The sequence below is a fragment of the Rhea americana genome, unplaced genomic scaffold (assembly GCF_003343005.1).
Source record: "Rhea americana isolate MKP2758 unplaced genomic scaffold, rheAme1 scaffold_112, whole genome shotgun sequence".
Taxonomy (NCBI): Eukaryota; Metazoa; Chordata; class Aves; order Rheiformes; family Rheidae; genus Rhea; species Rhea americana.
The window spans coordinates 433666-454628 of NW_028185173.1; the positions used below are offsets into that span (position 1 = coordinate 433666).

At 34.7% G+C, this 20963-nt stretch overlaps 1 protein-coding gene across 3 annotated transcripts in view; it reads left to right on the forward strand.

Moving 5' to 3' along the window:
* SNX13 (sorting nexin 13) overlaps window positions 1-20963 on the forward strand; it is a 69233-nt gene that overhangs the window by 1777 nt on the left and 46493 nt on the right. For 2 of the 3 annotated variants that reach the window (XM_085316260.1, XM_085316269.1), the window contains exons 2-3: window positions 14080-14192; window positions 19423-19525. In XM_085316260.1, coding sequence (XP_085172386.1) covers window positions 14080-14192; window positions 19423-19525 — 216 coding nt within the window. Of the gene's footprint in view, window positions 1-4216; window positions 4276-14079; window positions 14193-19422; window positions 19526-20963 lie in introns of those variants that run through there. The other variant, XM_085316280.1, reaches the window with a different exon arrangement.

Below are 20963 nucleotides of genomic sequence, written 5' to 3' on the forward strand. Positions count from 1 at the left end.
GTATTATCCAGTCTACCAAGAATTAAGCGTTAGTACTTAATGTAAAAATCACAGACCTTTTCCAGTATTGCACATTACCAAATAATTTGGTGACACTGAACTATTCTTTTTCTCTTACTTCATTTTTTACAGCTGGATGATACTCCGTCCAGAAAAACAGTTGTAAAGGAACTGGAGGTTTTGATGATTACCCAGCTTTGTAAAGGCTTTTATCATTCTGTTTACAACATCTGTTTTCACAGTTATTTTAATTTGTCTTCATCCAGTAAACATTTTCATAGAAATTTTGATCTTGTTAGAGTTCCGATGTGATCTCAGAGGCTACTGGGAATTTGTAGTGAAATAGTAGTAGTATCAAGATTGCTGGTTTTTTTCCTAGCTGAAGAAAACCAACATTTTAAAAACTATGGTAAGTTTAAACTTAAGAAGGAAAGAGTGGAATAACATCCCAACCTTGAGAAGAAGGTTCTTGTGTTCTGTCAGTGGAATTAAGTTTATTTTTAAAAATGCACTGTACTTACAACTTGTAATCTATTCATTATCTTGCTACTGGAAACTTGGCTTCTTGGTGGTGCATGCTCTGATCTTCTTTGAAGTGCCTTCTTACATCTATTTCATTTTGTAATTTAATTATCATACTAGTTAAAAAGCACTGCATACTTTAAAAAGGGGGAAAAATCGGGGAATTCTCAGTGAATTTTTGAGAACGGAAGTTAGACATTGTGAAGGGGAACTCATTGCACGCAGAAATCCAAACCGAAACTAGATTCGTGCTACTGGCACTGATTATTTTCTTATTTGTTATAATAAAAAAATCCCCAAACCTCAAAGTATGCTCCTTCTCTGGAGATCTTCAAGGCCTGCCTGGATGCAACCCTGTCTAACATGATCTGGGTGACCCTGCTGAGCAGGGAGGTTGCACTAGATGATCTCCAGAGGTCCCTTCCAACCTTACTGATTCTATGATTCGATGAATGTGATAATCAAATCCATAAGTTTAGGCTGTAGATGCCTATTATTGTGTTGGTGGTAGATGTGTAGGAGACTACTGTTCTTCCTTCTTTATTTCTAAAGATGAAGGTGAACTGAGGGGTAGAGTATGGAGATATATATACATATATATGTGTATATGTACACACACACACACACACATTTTTATATAATTTATTACTTCACAGTCACAAAAATGGGAGTCAGGAATATTAATTAGGAGCACCAGTTGACTCTTTAATATTCCTCTTGTGGCAGGTATAGCCAGTACATGGCTTTAAAACCTGGATGTATTTAGTTCTCGCACAAAATCCCTTGTGATGGGATTGGGTACCATACATAAATTTCCAGAGGTATTTGTATCAGGATTGATAGTACACGTATCTAGTGATACCAATATGATCCAGCCAGGATTGAGTATATCATCTTATTTGTGTTAAATTGGTCAAAATATACAATTTTCATGACAGTTGTGAGATGAGATAATACTTGTCTTAGCATAAAGTTATTTGGGGGTGAATTAAATTTTGTTTTATTAAGTGGGCTAGACATCTTGAATCTAGTAGGATGAACTTTATATTGTCTAGTAAAATTATGTCATAGAATCATAGGGTCATATGGGAAGGAGCTTTTGGAGGCCATTCAGTCCAACACCTTGCACAACRCAGGTCTGGTTAACTTAGTTTGCTTAAGGGCTTGCCTAGTCAAGTTTTGAATATCTCTAAGGATGGAGATTCTACAACCTGTTTGAGCATCTGTTCCAGAATTTGACTACACTCCAGTAGAAATATTTTTGTTTGCAGCCTCTCCTCACAGGATATCTGCTGTAGTCCCCTGGCCAGCTTGGTGGCCCTCCCCTGGATCCACTCCATGTCGATGTCTGTCTTGTAACAGGGAGCCTAAAACTAAACATAGTACTCCAGATGTAGGCTCCAAAGTCCAAATAGAGCAGAAGAATCAACTCCCCTGGATCTGCTGGTTACACTCTTGCTGATACAGTCCAGGGTGCTGCCGCTGTTCTTTGCTGCAAGAGCACCCTGCTGATGTATGTTCAAGTATTGTTCACTGGGACCTCTAGGTCCTTCTGTTGAGCAGCTTCCCTGACAGTTGGCCCCAGCCTGTATTGTTGCATGGAGTTATTCCACTTCTGATGTAAGACTACATTTGTTTTTTTCTTACTCCAGCTTGTCCAGGTCCCTCTGAACGGTAGCCCTGCCCTCCAGCATATTGAACACTTTCCCCAGTTTGGTGTGTTACGCCAGTTTACCGAGAATGTGTTCTGTTCTGTCATCCAGATTATTAATGAAGTCATTAAACACTGTTAGTCCCTATATTGAGCCCCGATGCTCCCCGCTATTTAGTGGCTGCTGGTTGAACTTTGCACCACTGTTGATACTTCTCTAACAGTCCAGTCAATTTTACACCAGCCTTATCTGTGCCCTTATCCAGCCCATATCTCATGAATTGCGTGATAAGGAAACTATGGGATACTGTGTCAAAGGCCTTGATAAATGCAAGGTGTACAACATCGAGAGCCCTCCCCTTGTCCTCAGCAGTAGTTTCTCATCATGGAAAGCAATCAGGTTGGTCAGGTGTGATTTGCCTTTGGTAAATCCACGATTGTTGCTCCCAGTCAACTTCTTGTCTTTCATGTGTTGAGAAGTGGCTTCTAAGATTTGCTTCATAATCTTCCTGGGAACTGAGGTGAGGCTGACTGGCCTCTGATTACCTTCTTGCCCTTCCTGAAGGTGCCTTTATGCTGCTAATACACTTCGAGAAATCTCTTCTGTTGCTGTTTAACTCCAGCTGAGCTTCAGCTGTCTTTACTCCATTCCTTAATATAGGTTACAGTATACCTGTAGTCAGGGTGCAGTTGGATATAACAGCAGAGCAGCTAAGAAGCTCAAAGTAGTTTTTCTTTCTCAGCAGTGATGTTTATAGTTTTTCTCCATTGTAATAAAGAAAAAAGGACTTTTTTACTGTCTGGGAAGTGGATAAGGTGGATCATGTGATCTTTTAATCACATGATTTCACTTAACAAAATAATCGCATGAAGAGATGTGACACAAATAACTACATTTAGAGATAACAACCTGGACTACCAGGGACAATGTAGAAATTAGTTTTCTTTTTCATTGAGTGTATCTATTTCTGGAGAAATCCTTCTAGCAATTATGATAGATAATGTGCATTATCTTCTTTCACTTTTATTCCTTTACGTTTATAACCTGACCTAATAAGGCAATTAGAATATCTTTTTATATTTAGCCTAGACTTAGATAAAACTTCTAAAGTTATGCTGCTATCTTAATATTTTAAAATAACTTTCTCCTAGATGAGGAGAGTTCTTTCTCTGGAAATCTTAAATTAGGTACTACTTAAAAATAAACAGAAAAGCCCAGTAAGTACTGCCATATAAACACTGCATCCAAGGGGTTTTCACCTTTAAGTTAGATGTGAAAATGAATATTGTGTTTCAGAGGACTCTGAAAGTTGTGCTGCAGGTAGCAAATAATAGATTTAAAATAATAGCAGACTTGTTAATGAAATGAACATACCTTTCATTTAGCTATTTTTAGAGTCTACAAAAGCCAGGGTACTAAAAGATTATTCAGAAATTATGACTACATCTTTCAACAGTAAACTTAAAGTACTGGAGTAACTGTATCTGTATGTGTGCTATACAATTTTAAATTACAATAAAGTGTGCTTCCTGGAAATAAGTCATTAAAATATGTGGCTTATCAACCTTCTATTTAAAAGAAACTTATTTTATAAAGAGCTTGCTTGAGAATATCTATTTGTTTATAGATATGTCTATCAATATTTGATTTATTTTTTTCCCTAAACTCTAAGTTGTACTTAGTGTGATCACTGAATTACTCAAATCATTGGAGCAACTCAGGTGGCTTTCACATGTGAGTTATGGTTGCTTGACAATCAAAAAAAAATGCAGCTATAAGAGATAGAAGTTTTATTTTGCAGTTCTTAATAGTTTAGTATGTCTGCCTCCCATGTTATAGTTCCAATGGGTCTTAAATGCATCTGTGATATATGCTTCTATGTCTTAGAAGGGTATCTTGATGGTGGCTATTACATATGTAGAATAAGATTTTCTTTCTTTGGAATTTAACACTGTCACTTTACTAATGTAAGCTAGTACGTAGTGTGGCCACACTGTTAAAGAAACTGAGAAATCATCATCTGAAAAATCATTTCAGAATTTATAAGGGTGGAGCATGTCTTGGAGGAGACAAGTGAATCTCTGTTGCACAGAGGAGGATGGTAAGTAATCTGAACTTGATTTCTCTTTCTATAGTGTAACTTATGCCTTATCCTAATCCATTGGGTTCCACTCTACCAGCTCATTTCCATCTGTTCTCTGATGCTAGCAGTAGTACTCCTGCAATCATACTGTGAACTGAATTGTAAAACTGGCAGGTCCAGATTCATCTGGCAGTAAAATAAATAAAGTAAAATAAAAAAGAACARTTATTTTCAGCTGGATCAGTTCTGTGATAACATTCAGCATGTGGCCACACATCTAGTTCTGGAAAACCCAGGGTCAGAGAATCAGGGAATGCATGCTCTTTCCCTTTCCTCAGCTCTTCATCTTTCAGGAGCAGCATTGAAGTTATGCCAAATTAGCCACATTACAGACAACATTAACCTGGCATACGTTAATAAAGAAGCGGAGGAAAAGACAGAAAATGCTGTTCTGGAAGCTTTACTCATTTTTTAAAAAATTATTTTCATGTAGCAATTGTTGAGAAATTCTGTTATCTTCGTAAGAGATACTTGTTGCTTTTTAAGTAAAATAATTGTTGATTGTCTGAACTGTTATAATTCATCTCTCTCTACTTTCTTCCTTTTCCTCTCTTACGATATAAGAAAGGATAAGAATTGGCTGCCTTTCAGCGGTTGGCCATACATTGTGTTGTTTATATATGTATTTTTTTATTAGTAGGTATAAACTGATGTGGATAATGGAATAAACTGGGCAGTTTAGTGGAGATTTGAATTCAGCAGCTGCCTATTGCTTGGCAGAGGCTATGTAGTTGAAGTTATTACTAATGTGTACCATAAGCTCCAAACTAATGAAATTTTATCTTCAGAAAGCATAGCTGTTAAATTATGAAGAAAACATTTTAAAGACATGCTTTATGTGACTTTCTGTGATAGCCCTGAGCTCTGCCTGCAAGTTTTCAGATAGATAGGATATGAAGAGATAGTCTGCTAGAGCTGATTCTTATGGCAAGAGGCTGATTTAATGCATTATTGTTGAGAGAAATCTTGAGAATCTTAACAGATGCAAATTGTAGCAGAAACAGAATTAATACATCTTTGAATTCCTTTAGTAGGATCAGATTTCTTTAGGACTGAAAAAAAGAAAACGTTGTTGAAATGAACTTTGAAGTAACTCCTTGCTGGGAAGTTAGGAAAGAAGGCAAAAAGTCTAAATGTTGATTAGCCATAGATCAAGAACAAAATATGCAGTAACATGGTTTCTTCACTAAAGAACAYGTCACACCGTTATTTTTAAAGATTTAAGAAAACAAAGATTCTTGAGGCTTCCTCCACACTCCTTCTTGGAATAAAAGCACTAGCAAAACCTGAAATAGATGTAATCCATTTATCCAGAGGCTGAATGTAGGAYGGTTCTAGTATTGTATAAGCTTATTCCTTTGGCTTGAATTCAAGCTTGAGTTGGAAGGATTATTCTTTTTTCTCACATAAAGGGGTAGAATGTAGCAAAGGCGATCCAAAATGATGTGATTCTTCTTGTCTGTGTTCTGTACTTTTGACTTGCATCTAAGTTAGTTTATCAGTGTGGATTGTTATAAAGTTAAAGGATTACTTGTTTAAATTAAGTTAAAAATGACTTAAAGTATGTCTCTCATCCTCTTGATAGCACATGTGGGGCATGGTTGTGGATTTCAGTTGCTGGCACTGTTAGATTTAGAAAATTAACTGAAACTGGTTGTATCTCCTGTTCCCACTCTTATTTCCAAGGTGTTTAAGTGCTGCTTCTAAACGTGACCAAAATTCCATACCCTTTTAAATTAGAGTACAATTCATAGTTAGGGTTTTAATTCAAGCATGTGGTCAGAAAGTGTGTGCACATCTGTGGAGACAGTGTCTGTCTGTCTGTCTATGTGTGTCTTTTATTTTTTTCTTCCTAGTTAGACACTTATTCCACTTACAAAATAATTTACGTAAAATGAAATTTCCTTTCTCATTCTGTTGGTTCTACTGCACAATAAAAAAGTTATTAGTGCTGTTAGGAAAAATAAAGGACTGTTCAACTTATTAGCAAATAAAAAAAACTTCTGTAATTTCATATTGTCATCAGTAATGCTGACAGAGCACATGCAAAAAAAGGAAAAAAGCTGGACCCTTGACTCCCAGGCTGAGTTCATAGTCTGTTTTTTGCATTTGCAAGCAAAGTTTGACATTGAAAATATTTACCATTTCTGACAGTGCAATAACTAGTGTTAGTCAGAGGATGGTTCTTTTTCTTCATCAGCTTTATTGCACAAACTGATTATATCAGACTGTAGTTTTGCCATTTTTATCTTAATAATATGAATATAGCACACAGTCCATTTCTATTTCAGTAATAGATTTTGTTGGTCTGTATTAGGATGAAAACTGAAGTTGATGTAAAATGTACAAAGTAGGTTCCAAAYTTTTTATTTTATGGTAAACTAAAAGTACAGTATGTGTGCACTTCAYGAATATATTAAAATGTATTTTCATTAAAGATTCATATTTTTAAAAATGAGCTTATGAATTGTAGAAACAATTCATATCCTAAAGCCACAAGTTACTWCCTGTCCATACTAGCTTTGTCAGACTAGTTTATGTAAGTGTGAGGGAGAGCAGGGGAAAATGATCTTGAAAGCTTTTCTATCTTGAGCAGTGTGAGAAGCAACAGCAAAATCCAAGCTAAATACAGTTAGACATTATTGCTCTTAGATTAATCCAATTGTTAGTCTATTAAACCATTTGACATACAAAGCATCTATCTGTTGAGCAGTGAAGGGTGAGATGAGGTGGAGAGAGGACAGATGGATTCTTATGTAGCGATTTTCAGCCTGTGTGACCAGGAGGGATCAACAGGAATACTGCAGTTATTCAGAAGGAATTGTCTTAATGTCTTGATGTCTTAAACTTGACATCCAAAATAATTGCTTAATGCTTTTTATTTAAAAGATGATTAGCTTATATTTATATCCTTTTGGATATAAAGACTTATTTTGGAAAAAAAATCTAGATCAATAAAAGCCAAATAGACTATATAAAATTTCTTTTTTTCTTAAAAAAGAATTTTGAAGCATTTTCTCGTGAGTGTTGCAATAAATTGTTTTATAGACTCACTGCAACTTTTTTATGCAGTCTGAGATAGGAATGGATCTTAGGATTTGATTTTTGCCTCATCTTTTGGAGGGAAAGAGAGAAAAGTGTGGAAGGAAAGGAGGGAAGAAGAGGTTAAAAGAGCAGACCGTTAATGATGCTAGGAATTTAGGATATGCAGAACTGTTTCTGAAACTCCACTTGACATAGCTTTCACTTGATTGCTATAACTTTGGCATATAATAAGAATGTAACAACAAAGATGATGATAGTTTATTTCACACTTGTTAAATATTTCTCCTAGCAGTGTAGCATAACAGTTTGACTGTAGATGAAATTGTTACTCCAGTTAATACAGTGTTCTAATTCTGCCTGTCATACTAGTGAAGACAGTAATTTGTATCCTAAAATAATGTTCCTAATGACTTGACAAAAATGACACTTGCCTTAATTATAGAAAGGTATATAGGTGAGCAAATGCCATTTACACTCAAAATTGGAAGTCAAATTAAAAGGCAGACGTGGAATTAACAGAAAATTAAACTTGACATCTGTATATGTAATCATTGACTTTTTTTTTAATGTGAGCTCACAGGTAGCATTAAGTATGTTTGGCATAACACAGTATTTGGGGGAAAAAATATTTACACTACTCAGATGTTACAATAGTTTGCTTATCAGTGTCTAGTTAGAGAAACGTCAGCCAATGCCGTTGTTTAAATATTAGTGGAGAAACATAATTAGATGTACACAGAGAAAGAACTGTGGGTAAAGAAACATGTTTTTGTCTTTAAATCACACCATTTCCATGAGCTGATTATTCTGTCGCAACCACTGCRTTTGAAAACAATCACAAATGACTCATCAGAAGGTGTACACGCCTTTCGGATGGCTGTAAGATTTAAGGTGAATTCTGCTGCAGTTTTGAGACTGACAAGTCARTGATTCCAGAGTCCAGCCTTTTTATCTTAATGTTGTGCTTTACCCCACGCCTCCATAAGGACCCTGTCACCAAATGTGAAAACGCAGTTTGTGTGTGTGTAGGTATAAACATGAGGAGAGCCAAGCACTGATGGGATTGGAGTGGGAGTGAAGTATCATGCAGGGTGAAACAAGGAGGAGGAGGTTGTCCACTGCTTAGTGGCAAAGGGGAAGAGAAGAAAAGAAGTATCTAGAGGCTGGTTATCTTAAAGAGCAGTATTTTACTTCAAACTAGAAACGGTTATGTATCTCTTGGTGGCAGTTGCAAACCAAGATTGACAGCATCAGTTCAAATCCAAACAGAGCAAGGCTATGCTTACCTCAGAGAATCTTGCTGGTGAAAGCTCTGCCAAGGGTGAGCGTTTTGGTTAAGGATGGGACAAGGCAAAGCTCTGAGAGCTCATCAGCTGGATTAAGTGAACAAGAAACCTATTGAAACTACTTCCAAGTATAGTAATATATAGATACATTTGTTGCTGGGTTAACTCATTGCTGTGGTTGTGATTGTTGGTACATTGAATCCTTGCCAAGTTGCCATGGATTTACCTGCAAAATGGTCTAGCTAATTCTTAACTAGTAATTCATAATATGGAAACCTACACGCATACTTAATTATAGTGTGACTTWTCTTTGCTTGGACTGTTGATTTAAGATTGTCTGGCCTTAGTACATAGTTTATAGGCTGTGGATGTTGTGGATTTACATAAGCGCTCACTTGAGCGGCCATGGTGAGTCGTGTGGTAAATCTGAGCTCCGCACTCGTAGAAGTAACTGCGCAGGAGGGACTATCAAAATCCTACTGTGATCCTTTGATCAGAAAGCAGGAGTCAAAGAAAGAGAAAGCTATGTAAACTTCTTTATGTACTACTCTTAGTAGCTGACTGCATACCTGGCAAAAATTTTCAGTGAGAAAATTGGRCAAAGCTTGATTGAGGGGACGAAAAAAATTAGCAGATGTTACTGAGATGGGCTAATGTTTGGTGACCTGTAGGAGGTGTCAAGCTTGTGTGCCCCTTCTAGCTGACAAGACTATTCAGTGTGCTGCTTGGACCTGTAGCTAGCCCTTCCCTGCAGTGAGTATTTATTAGTTAAAGCAAGTCCATAGCATGGAAGGAAAACTAWTAGGTGGAAATATGAGGCTTTGTTAGCCCTTTGTGTGTATGATCTTACTGACACCCTGCAGAAATTTTTCTTCATAAGACCTTGGATATGACAGATAAGAAGTGGTGATGGTGACCTGTGGTGTGTGTACTAGTGCAAATGTAGCTGGAACTGATGAGGGGGAACYGCTATTACCTGGAATAAACATGCTTATACAATGAAAGGATCTCTGTGTACATACAATATATGCATACAAATGTATGCTGAAGGATTAATGCCCTAAGTATCTCTGAGTCTAGGTAGCTATCTGGAAAGCAAGTAGCTGGTACTATGACAGTTCAGTTAGGAAATCTTTTCTTCCAGCATAAAACATATCAGCTTCTTTTAAAGGTTCTAGATATATGCTACTTCAAAGCCAGCATATAACATCTCTTCAGAAGACTGGCTTGTTCTTTCTTTCAGGAATGATGACTATCCGTCTTAGAGTTAACTTTAGTAAGTCTAGACAGAGTTTCTGCAAGTCTGTTGTAACTATCTTAAAAAAAAAAGTTCTATAAATAAAACTTTTCCTGCAGCATTTGGTTGGTTTTAAGTAGAGGATTTTGCATTTAAGGACTCTAACTAGTTCTGCAGTATGCATTTAGTTAGTACAAACTTAGTAGAAAGTGCTACAGAACCAGTTAGGATACTTAAATTAGTGTAATGTTTGGACTTCCCTTGCTTTTAATAGCTGACTTTAATGTCGTAGTGTTTTAAAAGGAAATTTAAATGAGGTCTTAAGTTTTGTCTGTGAGTCCTARTGCTAGAGTCCTTTTAAAAAGTGCTAAGGGAAATTTTATTTGCAGTGGGCTGAAGTGGGACCATTCTGATGACTAGACAGACCCTTCTGAATGCCTTTGAATCAGCAAGATTATACACCACGCATCTGAAGCTTGCAAGAATTGGGCCAATATCTGTTGTACTTAGTACAGTGTACCAAGTTGTGCAGGTTTTAAGAAATCTTATTAAAATACCAAATGAGATTTGAATCTCTGTAGCTGTACACTCAATTGCAAAAACAGAGCATAGAACAAAAGGTCACTGTTTTATCTGTTAGAGTTAGAACTTTCTTTGATAATTCTGCATGCGTTTAGGTGCTCTGAATATGAATCCTGCTATCCAGTTTAATGAAGATTTGTTAAGTCAGGCAGAATGTTTATCCTGCATTTAGAACTTAAACTTTTTTGATTAGTACCATTAAGCATCCTGATATTTGGATATACTGATGTTTTGATTAAAAATAAATATTGTCTTCTGTGTGAATATTCCCTGTTGCTTGTAGTACTCTGCAGAAATTTTAAAATAAGTGTATTTCTGGGGGCATAAATTAGAGGGATTGTGTTTGTTTATTGTAAGGTAAACTTCTAATGGAAGTTCATGCCATTTTTTATTATTGTAGTCGCCATTTTTTTTTAAGATTAATATCCCATCACTTGCCCTCTTTATGCCCCCAAATACAGTTTATCTACATTTACTCACTATTATGAGTCAACAAAATCATCTACTCATTATGACCARAATTTTTATCATTGCACTGTTCTTCAGCTTTTTAACTGTTTGGGTTGTGTATATATTTTTATGTGCTGCTGTAGTTATATTATGCTGCCAAACATGAACTGAAAGATATTTGCTTTTACTAATAGTATATTTTTAAATTATTTTATTTGTAATGAGATAAGATGAAAAGAAACATAGCAGTTACTTCTAAAGAAACCTCTGACTTCTGAACTGTTTATACATTGTCACTGATGTAGTAGAGGAGTCTGAAATATGATGACTACTAAGATAGAGGGCACTTCAGATGATATCAGTTTTCAAATAGTTTGAATACAATCTTAAGTTTTAATTCCTCAAAATTGATGCAAAATTCCCACATTTGCCAGCTGGACCTAAATTTTGCTATGCATGTACTAAGCGTGGTGCTTTTTGTTCAGTAGTAGAAATAGATTTTTTTTCCTTCTGTTTACAGTGTTTCTGACAGATTTTCTGCAGAACATAAGCTTTTTCAAAAGTTTATAATTCACACAGTCTTACACACTGTAAGGAGAGAGGTGCTTCTTTCTCTTCAGTGTGTGACTCAAGATGACAGAATTAATACTTCACTTGAGATGATGTTTTATTGGGTATAGTATGGGAATATTGTATTTAGGACTGCCTTTTTGTTGAGAGATCCAGCTTCCTAGCTACAGGGAGGACTGAACAAATTAAGAAAGAAACTAATCAGAAAGAAAATATAATTCCGTCTCAATATACCCTATACTTGAAATAATTGAATTTTCCCTTCTTTATGATGGTGATCACCATTTACACCCATGAAACAGCTCTCCTTAGAGCTATGATTTTGGTTTTTGGCAGCCTTGTGTCTTGCTTTCAGAAAAGAACTGAGGCTGCTTTGTAGAGGAACCATATGTTGTATTATTTTCCTTATCCATAAATCTTAAATCTTTTTTGTCAGGAAGTTCGTTTTCTGAATCCAGTTCCCAAAGTGGAAACATAACAGACTCTTCAAAGAAATAGGAACTGTAGTTAAGCTTCTGCCTTCCCCCTGCAAGAGAAGGGAGAGGTTGGAGAGGGGCTCCCTGCAAGTATGATGTTCAATCTCTGCTTATTTTCTAAATATTAAACTGCAAGACAAGTATGTTTAAATACTTCCTTACTGTTACTTGTTGACATAGCAGTTGTCTGAATTTCCGTCAGGGTGTCATTTGATCACTGTTAGGGAAGATGTAAATTAGATGACAAAAAAGACAAGTTGAGAGCATTAGATCTGGAACAGTTTTGGTGACCTATAAATACTTGTCGTTATCAGTTTCACACTTTTGGGACTTGGCTGAAACATGTTTTCTACAATGCCCTATAGACTAGATTGAATTAAATTTATATAATCTTTATTGACTGCATTGCAGCGTTGTGAAAGTCCAGAACTACTGTAGCTTGGTTCAATCCAGTCCCCCCTGCCTTGCTTTTTGGATTCCCCTGAATGTGTATATTGTTTGCACTGTAACCTGTATCAGCACAATAACCTGAATCTCATTGCTTTGTTCATACTTTTGGTGAATTTACTAGAGCAGGTGAAGATTTGTCTACTGAATTATATAAGGTGTCAGCCTAGAATTCATTGTTTGATTTTCATGTCTAACAAATACATTATATTACTTTATTTGTGATTGAAAACACTTTTTTTAATAGCCTTTGATATTTGTTCTGTTTTCCTATACCAGTAAGAATGGACTCCTTTCCCTGTTATTTTACAATTCAAACTACTCTTTTTGTGATAGAAATCTTTGAAGGATAGAGAAGGAGATGGATGTTAACATATAAAGGAAGTTCTAGAAGTGTCACTAAAAGTTGTTAGAATTATTAGAATAAAATTGYGAATGTGGTTGAGGGCAGAGAAATGGTTTAACCAGGTATTTGCTGATAAACATGACAAAGTTGATTGTAGTGGTGTACAAACAAATTCCTATGAGAGTTAAGTGCAAGATAATTTGTTATAGCAAATAAGTGTCTGCCATAAGCATATTCATAAGCAAATTTATAAACTAATCGCAAACTTTAAATCCTTGTTTGTACAAAAGAGTAATGGAGTAACGTACGTGCTTAAGACTTGGGCTTAAGGGGAACCAGTTTAGTGTGCGTTTATCACATGCCTTGAAGCAGAGGTGAAAAGTACAGCTGTAGGCCAAAAGGTATTCAGTAAGATTATGAAAGTTACTAATTTAAAATATTTTAATCTTATTTTCACTCTTAAAAAACCAAACCAAAAACCACAGATGCTCTAGTGGTGCTTTTTCAAATGGCCTTTTTCTCCCCGCCAAATATCAGTCCTGTCTGCTGAGCAAACTAGCAACATCCATTTCCTACAAACGTGATAATGCCAACTTTGAAAAAAGTGTTTTTTCCCAGGTTCTCTTTTTCTTTTGATACCAAATTTAGGATTTTTGAATGGAATTGTATTTAAATATTCTAGAGAATTATTTGAATACCTTTTGATTTATATGGTAAAAATTGTTACTTTTATTAAGCAGTTTCTTAAGCTTCCCTCTTATTTTAAGAAAAAAATAAAGGTAAGCTTATATAAAATATTTCATGTACCTGCTGACCAGTACATGACTTAACTGGAGACAAAGACAAAAATACTTTTTGGTCTTGAAATTAATGAAGAAATGGCATTGCTTGTCTGTGGAAGATGACACAAGTGGTTGTGTAAAACAAGACTGTATTAATCTCCATTCTTGGAAGTAGTGGAGAATTTCACAGAAACAAAGGAATCTCAAGAAACAGAAGTGCAAAAAATGAGAACAARGAAGAAAAGGGAATGATATTTTAAAGGGTAATAGTTGCATCTAAAGTGAGAGAGGGGTAATTAATTTAAAGAGAAATACTCAAATATTGGTTAAACTGGACTACTAGCCCACATATTAGTTGATTTTAAAAAATACAGTTTTTAATAAAAAGATCTCATTTATTTCATCAAACAAAACTTCTATTTTGTATCTAGTTGTAGTTTCTTAAAATATTGATACATTTTAAATACTACTCTAGAGAATTAAAAATTTTACAGATAAAATTCTACATGTTAATTGTTCTTTTGTGTGTTTTTGTTTTCAGACCAGTCTTTCCATATGGGGATGGGGAAGTCTTGGCGTTGTGCTTTTTCTAATAACTTTTGGACCCTTCGCTATATTTTACTTTGCATTTTATATCCTCTGCTTTGTGGGTGGGTAAGTATACTACTTAGTCTTTTGTGTAGTTTCCTGAGAAGGTAAAACTATAATGTGTGTATCAGCAAAAGATTTTCTCTGAAAATCTGCAGTGACTTCCATGTAATAAATATTGTCATATTTGAGAATCTCCAACTTTATAAGCCAGATTTTTTTTCTTAACGTCTCAGACTTAATCAAAACAAATTTTCTGTTGAATAGAAGTACCCTAGCCAACACAAAAACATTTTTAATTTGAGAAAAAATATTTATAGCTATTTATAATGTGATGATCAGGGGACAAATATTCACATAATATTATCCTTAGTTGTTTTTAACTTTATGTTACTGTGTCAGTTCTTTTCTCAGCTATTTATTATGTGATTACTATGTCCCTTTTCCTTATCACAGTCTTGTTTTCCTACATAAGATCTACATTTAGATGTTGCCTCATTCATGAGAAATACAATGAGTGTTTTTCTAGATGTATGGAAATGATAAGTCTATATATGGCTACATTTTGTGCAGATAAATCAGTTCAGCAACTGTAGACATTTCATAGTTTAAGCTATTTTATCTATAGAAATGAATGGAGCAAACAGGTAATGGACTTTTTTCTTTTTTTCTTTTTCTTTTTTTTTCTTAATACAGTTATTACACTGTGTATTGTAATGCTTKCCTTAAAAATAAAGTTACACAAGTCATAATGTCAGTCCAGATGTGTCAGTGGGATATTCCTACTTCCTCTCACACATTTGTCTATTTACCTGCAGCACAGTAATGTTTCTTTGCTCTCCAAAAACCTGCCTGGCTTCAAAGTGGAGATTTGGGCTACCTTTTAATATTTTTATTTTTCTCTTTGAAAAACCATCTTAGCTGGATGTAATACAGAATGTATACCTGTGTGTCATATTTAAAGGTGTAATAGAATTTAGCAGCTAGAATTAGAGACTCTGTGCTCAGATTTTAACTTTGTTAAACTTTGGAATTCTATTTCTGAGAATTCACAATAGTCAATTTACTAGAATGAGAATTTGGTTAGAGTAAAACTAATTTTTAAGTAAATGCCTTTTTCTTGTTGAGCTGAGACAAAAGTTCTTCCATTTTTTGTTTTGTAGTATTTGCAGTATGAAAAATAATGTGAGATTTAATAAAAAAATTAGATGCTTAACCTTTCTTCATGCTTAATTTCAATTACTTGGCTTGTCAAAGCTAGCAGACAAAGGAGTCTCTCATAGGGTATGTCTTAAATCAGCTAGAGTTTGTCATTGTGAGCCTGTCTCTGGTGCCTTAGCTTGCTCATTCTCAATGCAGCTCTGATATCTCTTTGCTGTTTCATTTGCTGCTTTGGTTCATTTTTGTATGTAGTCAATGTACATTGATCTTATCAAGGCTCAATTTATCCTGTGGTGGTATATCTATTAAAGCAGAACTTGTATCCATTTTTCTAGTATATTTGTTTATGTAGGTAGGTATTAAATCTTAGCCCTTCCAGTAGAATCCTATTACATTTTTTAGTTTAATCTGTAAATATTTTTGGCTAAGGCTGTGATCTGGCCCTTTTTTATGCTGTTAATCTTTTCAGAAGTGTGACATGTACTTTAAGCTTTAATATTCAGTATGCGGAGCCAGGAGTACTAACTAGGTCAGACAGGTTTATGTCAAAATTATTCTTGTCTGCTTGATTCTTTTCGAATTACTTTCCAGCAGGTTCTGCAAAATATTTGATCCTATTTTTCTTACAAACACAAACAAAGATTAATGTTGTAAAGTAACTTCTTTACCTATGATTAGAAATTATATATTCACAACACCATTTATATAAATTAAGAAGATAAAAATCCAACTTTGCTTCATGTTTATGGTAGTTTCCTTAACTCCTCACTTAATCTGAGCAAGGTAACAGTTTTGGACATGGATTTTTAAGCTACAATTTTATGCTGATATTTTGAATTCTTACCAATTTGACAAGCAGTTTTCTAACTTTTTACTCTTGCTTAAAAATGGTGGCCTGTATCAATGGTTCCTGACTTCTGTCCCATTTTACAGTTTAGACAGGAGCAAATGTGGAATTGTATTTGGGTGCATTCTTACTATTCTTATCTAAATATTTAAAATATATGCTAATAAGTTATGAATGAAAACAATAGCGATGCCTTAGCTTTATCACCATAATCTGTTTTTACTGCCACTTTTGTTGGGTGCTAATTATTTCTTTTTCCTGTACTCCTGTACTCGTGTGTGTTTCCTTTTATATAGATGACTTAAAATAACAATAGTACGGTTGTTGTATGCATGGAAGGATACCGAAGCTATGTGTATATATATAAATAAAAACTTTAAAATCAAAATGCTTTTTTTTGTGCAACTGTTCCATTTTTGAATCTTCATGAGGTATTTTGTGCCTCTACTTCCAGTATTGGTACAAACCCATTAACCTGAGTACTGGACCCTGCCTCTTACCATCTCCTTTTTCTTTGTGCTATGTATGTTTATTTCCTTACTCTTTCTCCTTCCCTCTTTGAATTGTAAAGGCATTGGTGGGGGGGTGGGAGGGGGAAGTGATCTGCAGCTCTGCCAACAGTCCTAGGCTTCTGATGTTCGCAGAATTGAAATTTTTTGGACAGCCAATCACATTGCGACTTTAAGGGATTTGTTCTGTCCTCAAAAATCATAATTAAGAATATTTATTCACATCCAGATATATGTGACTGGCTGCCTGCATTGATGATTCTAATTGCTGACCAAATAGGGAATAGTTCTGAAGCCAAAAGAATTCAACTGAAGCTGTTACTTTTCAGATTTGAGGGGAAAATGATAAATCTGTGTATGTTGTTAATCTATCTCTGTGAAAAGCTGGTCTTCCAGTAATCTTTGGAAAAACTTTACAAACTGAATTTAAATAACCTATAATCTCTTCATTTTTTTCTGTTTTATTCTCTTGGAGAAAAATTTAAAACGATGTGTCTTTACTGGGCTGAATACCCTCTGGTTCTTGACGAATTAGGTAGTCAGGAATTTCCAGCGCAAGTGCTTAACAGTTATACTGGATGGTTAGGCTACGTATACTTTTCTAAAGCACCCAAGTCAATAAGTCAGAGAGTAAAATGTATTGATTTCAGATACAGAGGCAGAAGCTCCTAGCATTTCCAGTTAAAAAACAAAATACTTACAGGCATCTAAGAAGATAAGCATACATCTTGATAGGATATTGTATTTTTGAATGAGTCAGTAACTTCAAATGCATCATCTTATAACATTTGAAAGAAAACAGCTGTATAATCTACAGCTAGTTACGTCCAACTCTTCTATCCTTTGCATAAAAAAGGAGAAGGTACATTACCTTTCTAGAAGTTGCTGATAAACGGTTGAAGTTACAACTGTTTTTCTGCAAAAATTACTTCTTGGATAAATTGATTCCTTTAAAAACAGGCTGAGGTGTCTGAGCAGTAGATTATATATATAGATAGATAGATAGATATGTACATATATATGTATATGTATACATATATAAAAGAAAAAGCTATTTTTAATGATTTTCTTTTAAAAATTTTGATTAATTTTCAGCATAGTGAAACTAATTTTGAGAAATTAGCCAAGCAAGTTTGTTGTCCTCAAACTGAATTACTATATAATAATAGCACCATTGGTGTTAGGATTTTAAGGCTATCTGAAAGCAGCTGGAGCAGATGAGTAATTAAAAAAACACCTTTTAATTTCCACTCTTCCTTAATTGTCCTTTGGTCATTTGTAGAAAGTATGTTTAGCTGGTAGATAAAGATGGTGCTGTAAGCGCTGAGGCAATCTGTGTATCAAGTGAAATTTTCTTCCTTCTGCGTTGTCATGTTACTCATAATTATTTTACCTAACTTTTTTGCCCTGGATTTGTGTGAATGACCATCTCCCTGCACTTGAATTCCTGAGCCTCTGGAGTACTTAAAAGAATGATTCACAGTTTGGAAGTTAAAGTCTTCAGATGGCTTATTTCTGGTGAATATAAGTACGTTGGCAGGATTTCTGTCCTAGTCATGTAAGAAAAGATATCATGTGTCATGGAGCAGTCTACATTAAAAAATATATATATATATATATATATATATATATATATATATATATATATATGTTTGCCATATATGTTTAAAAAGCTATGTATTTTCAGCCTTCCCAAGGCTCATCTAGAGCAGTTAACTTTATCTTCTCATTGTTATTCATGCTTAACTTTTCAAAGGCTACCTATTTTGATTATATTATAGCTGAGGAAAAAAAAGAAGACTGCACAGCTTTTAGGTTTTCATCTATTTCTTATTCAAATAGCTTTCTGGTATATGTGTTCCTGCTTTCCAGTCCCAGTGTCATAAGCTATATTTATTACTTCTTTTTTGTTTCTGCACATCAAAGGTAAACTTTTTATAAGTGTTACTTTTACTCTCATGCTTTCATTTGTATCATAATGAAAAACAGTCCTACGTAATTAAAAGTTATAATTTAAATATCATTATGAACTTCTTGGGGAAGAAGACAATAAATTCATAATATAACATGCTTTTAAGGTGACTGGTCCAGAAGTGCATGAAGTCAAATTTATATACTGAATTGATAAACCTTGTGTTTGACTTCAGCTGTCCTCTAGACTTTTCTTTGGCTAATTGTTTTAATGCAGGCTAACAGGAGTATTTTTGTTTTGTTTTGTTTTGCAGCTTACTATCGTAAGGTCTGTGTCAAAAATTCTTATTTCTCATTTAACAATATGCAAGCAGTAGCATTACTGCATCAGTTTCGTGCTGCTCTGTGCTTCTGTGTCTTATGCCACGATGCCATGGCCTGAATACATCTCTAAAGAGTTTAGTTCTTGATGCTGAAGTAAAAGAATCTGTGTAAAAATGCAGTAAGACTGACTTACATATGTACTCCTTTTTCATTGCACTAATATTTATGAGGATAGATGGCACCTATCAAGTTCTTATCATATAGCAGGCTCTCTAGTGTAGACTATGCTGTGTATATCTGCTGTGTGACAGGAATTAGTGTTGATCCTAATACAAGACCGAGAAACTTAGTACTTGATATCATGTCAGTGATTTTGAGCAGCAAGCTACACTGTGAAAGACCACCTTTCATGGAGAATCAACAGTGAGAATCATTGTACATAGTCAGTTTATAACTTGATGTGGAATATTTTCTAGAGGAAGAAAAAAAAAMCKTTATTTTAGCTGATCTCTCTCTCTCTCTYTTTTTTTTCTTTCCTTTTTAGGGGTTTTGTGGTTAYTCTTTTATTTGGAAAAAACAACTCGGAAAAATACCTTGAGCAGTGTGAACATTCATTTCTTCCTTGCACATCTTTTGGGATCCCTAAGGTAACGAGAGATTACTGGTCTAAACTTCTAGATCAAATTTTATAACTTTGAAACTTAGAGTAACATTAATAATCTTTTTGGATGTAACAATTTTAAGTGTGCCAGTTTTCTAAGATATATGATCCAGTTTTCATGTTTTGAGTTAAGTTTCTTTCTGAGGTGCAAAACTATGTGTGAAAGTACAATGCAAGATTTTTCCTGTTTGAAATACAAACTTTTAAAGCATTTACAGAAAGTTTATTTCCACTATTTTTTCTGGCTTCACTATGAGAAATAAGTAACATAAATCTAGTTAATACTATTTGTTAGGAAATTACTAAACTTTTTCTAGACTACTTTGTGTTATTTTTGTTTTACTTGGATGACAGTTACCTCTTGCTTGTTATCACATAATTGTCATCACTATTTAGGATTCTTCCAGTGTCGAGAAGATTCTTCCATGCTCTCCAGCTTTGATTCTTTATGATCAGAAAGTTGCTAAAGCCTAGATTTAGAACACTTCAGGGAGGTAGAAGGTGGAAGTCTTTGACTGTCACAAAAATGTGTACATGAATGTAGAGGAATAGGTTCCACTATTCCACTCTGTCTTTTTTTTTTTTTTTTTTNGTCTTGATTGTTAAAAGAGACAAATCATTCTAGTTGATGGATCTAAATTTGGGCTTCCTAACTGAATAAATCTGCATCACAGAAGAAAATTCTTACTCTCTGAGAGGTAGAATTACTAGGAATTCTTGGGTTAAGAAGCTGTACATCTCAGCAGTTCAGAAGTTTAGATGTATCTTGGCCTAATCAGTTTGAGCTATTCAGAAGAGGAGAAAAAAGTTTCACCAAAAGATTGTGAGTTATGTCATAATACTTAATCTCAAACTGTTTTGACTGAAACATCCTTCTCATCCTTCTTAACTGTCAGGTATTCAGTGGAGTCACAAAACCTATCTCATGGCTCTCAACACTGCATGTTATCTGTGAAAGGGGGGTTTCAACTCTCTTATCAGTAGCACATTGAAGGAAGATTTATTTTGGGATTCAGCAGTATGTTTTCTAGTCACAAGTAGTTTTTGTGACTGATTCATAGCTCAGTTGGTAAGTTGCCTTTTCATATAAGCCTTCTTTGTAGCTGTGGAGATAAATCTGCGCCTTGAATATATTCTAAACTTTAGAGTGTCTCTACTGATCCAAATGAAAAGTACAAAGTTTAAAACGTTATTACTACTACTGCAAAAGGACAAGGCAGCAAATAAATAATTCTGTTCCGTTAAGAGGGCCCTGTTTTCCTTTCAGGGGCCTAAAGTCCTTGATTTCCCAAATAGTTAATGTCTACTTTCACGTTGCCTGAAATAATGTTGTCCTTTAAGAAATTGTTAACATATTAAAAACCTATGAAGTTCTGTTTCAAGGTATCTTACTTCTCTACACCTCTGAATACCTTTTTACACTA